The 4996-nt window shown below is 33.9% G+C and overlaps 1 protein-coding gene across 1 annotated transcript; it reads right to left on the bottom strand.

The window, feature by feature from the left end:
* Positions 1-658: 658 nt before the first annotated feature.
* Positions 659-1986, bottom strand: LOC128223452 (trace amine-associated receptor 8b-like). Its single transcript, XM_052932732.1, has one exon. The coding sequence runs from the start codon at positions 1877-1879 to the stop codon at positions 659-661; it is 1221 nt and encodes a 406-aa protein (XP_052788692.1). The 5' UTR covers positions 1880-1986.
* Positions 1987-4996: the final 3010 nt, after the last annotated feature.

The following is a 4996-nucleotide window of genomic DNA, read 5'->3' as shown; positions in this document are numbered from 1 at the left end:
GATTTGTATTAATTTGACACAGACCAGCTGACCACTGGTACACGGGGTCCCACTCAGTCACACTATTAATAATTTGGATGATGAATTTCTGTCACGGACGCATGGCAATGTTCATCGTCGGTTGGGCCATTGCCTTTTGCCCCTTATGAGGGATTTAATATATTAAATTTTAAAATATATATAAGGGATAGAAGCAATCGCAAGCCACCATGTTTATCCCTCCCGGACTGACCTACCTTACAGTATGATGCAGGTTGATCGGTAATATTATCCTTATTGTCTGATCAATTTGTAATTAATATACCAAGGATGAACTTCATTCATCAATTGTCTGTGCATTAAATAATGATAACTTTTATATCCAGCGTACCTTTAGTACCAAGTCGAGACTTGAACGCTGTTTTGTTTTGTATGATATGTAAATTTTATAACAATCATAAGAATATATTTTTTAAGTAGGATATGAATAAGTATAACTTCAAAAAGGTTAAAGGCTTTTCCGGATACATTTAACCTCTTTTGTAGCACAACGTCGACAGACAATCAATTATAGCAAATAAATATTGGGTATTTAATCCGATTAGACTTCTCTTGTAGCAAATATCAAATTATTGCAACGAAATATTGCTGAATTGTTTAACACCATATTTATTCGCTATTATCTCGCACAATATTGTCTAAGTTTCAATAACAGCATTGGAGCCACATTTCTGCAAGAGCACCTAAACCTTTTGACAAATATAGCATAAACAATTGGATTAATAACATGATTTAAGAAGTATATGCGAAAGAAAAAAGAAAACAACGTAAACTCACTTGGTGACATATTCACAATCTTTCCAACTTTCAGAGTCAGTAAATTATGCGTTATATACGTAACAATAAACACAATAGTTAATATAAACCAAATAATGGACTTTGTTGGGAAAAGTCTGCTTCTCTTTGGTCGAACATTTCTCCTACATATCTGTTCGAAGCTCCCCGTATGGTTCGAAGCCCCATTCTGCAGCGTACAATTTGATAGTGAACCATTATTCATTTGAATGGGCACTGAAATGGTACTTCCAGTATTCTCATTGATCCCTATGTGTTTACGGTTGGTTTCCGGTGTTTCATTACAAACTGTATTTTGATAGTAAATTCCAGTGGTAAACACCGTTTCAGGCGAAGAATGTGTACGCTGCTCTGAGATAGCATTCATTTGCTTAGCAGCTTCCTTCATCACAAATGTATACAACACTATATACGTCACTGAAATTCCGACCAGTAAAACGATGAATGTGAATTTATAGATTGTCCTCCAAATGGATTTCTCGTACTTTTCTTCTGTTTCACATAGATGTATGGTGGTGTTTCCTCCATGTATATTTGTCATATTTGTTGTCTTTATTCCACACATAATAGTTCCAGGTACAGCTAAAAGTATAGGGAACACACCAGCAACCGCTATCAAAATTCGTACTGCTATGGCTGGTGACATTTGTTTCTTAAATGGCTGTACCACCTTTCTAAACCTATCTATTGAGATTACTAAGAGAGCAAGGCAAGAGGAAGATGCCCCAAACACGTTGAAAAAACACTTAACTTTGCAGGTAACCACGTCCCCAAACTCAAAGTATTTCCTCTGTTTCACCATCTCAGCCGGTATCAAAGTTATACATATCACCAGATCTATCACAGCTAGTGTCAGAACGAACACTTTGAAATTATTCCTCTTGTAATCCCGACTCAAAGAGAACACGAGTAGAATTATAAGATTACCTAGGAATCCGAAAACGGCAAAAAAACCGAACGCTATTGTAAGCGGAAGTAATGCTCTTGCATAACGATCGTTCAATTCGTCTAAGCTCTCTGTCTGATAATCTGTGTAATTGTTCATGTTCTCTTTCAGTCCTTGTCAAGGTCTAATGAGGCATTTTGCACTTCACACAAACACTATATTTCCAACAAGTATATACATAATTCAGAATGTAAATTCCTACAAGTGTTGGTCTATTATTCCCATGGCGCAAACTTAAATTCAGTGCCTTTACAAACAATTCATAAATATATACTTAAATTCCAATATTTCACAGCTGACATTTATCCCGCCTTCATTGAATAAGCGATAAGACAATTTAGTTTTACAAAGCGCGGTGTAAGTTGAATGGGATAGGTTTCATCGGTTTATCATGCTCATTTTAAATATTCATATATTTGTCATGATCCGTGTGAATAAAATCATAAATCTTAGATACGTAAATGACACTTTTCAATGAAATTCACACTCCATTGTTATTGTAGCATTTTAAATCCTTATACAAGGACAATCATAAATTACGTAACTTGAATATTTTGAAACGAACTTTCTGTGCTTTTTTCACTCAGTGCATATGTTTCATCTATGAGTTTAAGATAACTGAAACAAAGTCTAGATTTATAACAAAACTTTACCACCTGCAGTTAAAAAAATTGAATGTTTTTATCCATCAAATTTAATTTCTACCATCATCAATTCTTTATAATCGGCATAAATGTCCACACACAACAATTGGTTAATCCTCTACGCTTGATAATTCTTAACATCTGTGAACTGAACTATCGGCAGAAAAGCATGTTGTAGACAAGGCTTTCAGACTGGTCAATTGTGATGGCGCGATGATAGAATATAATCGGATAATTGAGAATGGACGCCGAGCATCGGCTAAACACGAACTTATTAACCATTACCCTAATATTTAGTGTGGAAATTCACTTCAGGGTATATCCAATTCGATCATATACTTTCAATTATCGAATATGAAATGTATCGGTTTATTCAACTCGAGTTTTACGGATTACCAAATATAAGAGTTATTAGCACTCAGAGAGTTTATTTGAAGTCAATTTTTGAAGCTCCATTCTGCAATTTATTTACTGACTTTTTGAAGTTAATGAAATATAAATAATATTTACAATAAATAAATATAAATAATTATATAAAAGCACAATCATGTATATAATTAAATGTACAGGCAGATAAACTAACCAATGCCAGGAACGTCTGTTAAAAACAAATGTTGTTGCTGTTTCCTTTTCCATTATATGTGTCTTTACATAATTCTATGTAAACATAATCGGCCTCGTGTATCTGCAAGAACGTTTCTTAATTCCAAACTACATTATAGCGAAACCCGTCTATAAAACGATAACTTTGTTAATCATTCTAAAACCGCAAATATTTCCAGAAATTATAATTATACACATAAATCGCAAACATGTTATTTTTTTCATTTAGAAAATGACACATGAATATGATTTGATATTGATATTATTCATTACGTAATGTGCTGGTTCCGAACAATGCATTATTATGTCAATTGTCTTATTTCCAATACCCCCTATATGTTCCGGATAATTACAGCTATTTGTTGCTTGTCCGGAAATAGCATTTGTCCTTATGGATCACGCGCGTTCGTGGGAAATCTGTTACAGTTATAATCGTCTACCAAATTGGTATCCGAATTGTACTTGTTTTGTATTGGTCTAAATATTTGATAAAAACTATTGTATTTTAATCTGATTTTATGTGAAAAATGTTAAAAATGCATTTGCTTATAATTCAGTTCACGAATTACCTCACATCATAATCATCACACTCATTAACACTTGTCAGTAAATTTACTCTTATCTTTTTAATGAAATTAGATACTTCATGTAATGATCATTGAAAGTTTATACTTACTGTATTAACGTAGGCATGCAATGATAAAGACATAAAGAACCCACGACATTGTCCTGTCTGAGGCTAAGACTTTGCATTCATGTTATATCGTAGTGCACACACTGCAAGCGCAGCATATCGCACACGTTATCTATATCGAGCGGCTGTTAGCGTTAAATGAACTCAGGGCCGTTTGTGTTGACATTGTTTAAAAGTTCCAAGGCCAAACCCCATGTTTGTAAATCCATAACAAAACTTTTGTGGTGATATTTTAAAAGTCATGTAATCAGTTTTTATACAAATATTGTATATATTGTAGACCGAATACCATATTTTTTAAATTTGATTGAATCCGAACTTTTTGTAAAGCGTTTAGTGCAAAGGGAGAGGTTTATTCATTTAAACCAGAGATTGATGTAATAAAATCACCAATGATAACTGAATATCTATATGTGCCGTGAATAAGTAAAATAATGATCTTTATAAATTGATTTATCTTTCCCTTTAAAATGTATTTCCATTTTTCTGCATGCTTCCTGTCTTCTGTGTATATCCTCCAACCAATATGGCATGTTTGTTTACTAGTTCAAAAAATTGTACGTTGACGGATCTTTTTTACGATGTTTGATATGGCAATTCATTCACGTACAAACATTTTTGCTAAGCTATTTCGATCGGGATTCCGGGTAACAGCATATTGCGTCTTTAAAATATTATAAAAACAAAAAATATTACCAGATAATGCTATTTAATATCAGTTCCGTACACACACAAATAAATATCCAACAAGTTATTAATACAATCAAAGTATGTCGATTTATACATGAAGGGCACCTGCAAGGCTGCGGTTTACAGTTTTACAACAATCAGAACACTTCGACCACGGCCGAGTTGATATGATTGTATTTACGGGGTCTATCTCGAAGCTTGCCGGAGATGGTCGAGATGTGTCCGTCAAGTTTTGTTGTATAGGAAAGGTAATTCCTGTATTTAAATGCATTTAATGCCTGATTCGTGCAAAATAGATTTGCACTTACATGTTAAAATTTGAATATAAACCTTTATTATCTATTTTAAGCATAAAATACTTTTCTAAATACAATTTCAAGATTTTTCACGCCCCCCCCCCCCTCCCTGTTTTTGCACACACCCGTTCAGACGTTAGGGATTGGAAGAATCCCGTATAACACGTCTATTATTTTAGACTAGATTTTATACATACACACAACAAATCAGCTTTATTGCAATTCTCACATCACCGGCCGAAGTTCTTCTGTTTTTCATGGGAGACCTGGTTTCGTCGCATAGCGGCGT

This window comes from Mya arenaria, chromosome 17, assembly GCF_026914265.1.
Source record: "Mya arenaria isolate MELC-2E11 chromosome 17, ASM2691426v1".
In the NCBI taxonomy this organism is placed as follows: domain Eukaryota; kingdom Metazoa; phylum Mollusca; class Bivalvia; order Myida; family Myidae; genus Mya; species Mya arenaria.
The sequence above is the reverse complement of the archived record's forward strand: the minus strand, read 5'-3'. Positions and strand labels throughout refer to the sequence as shown.

Bases quoted from the DNA above. Each gene is read 5' to 3' on its own strand.
- LOC128223452 (XM_052932732.1), bottom strand. From the start codon at position 1,879: ATGAACAATTACACAGATTATCAGACAGAGAGCTTAGACGAATTGAAC.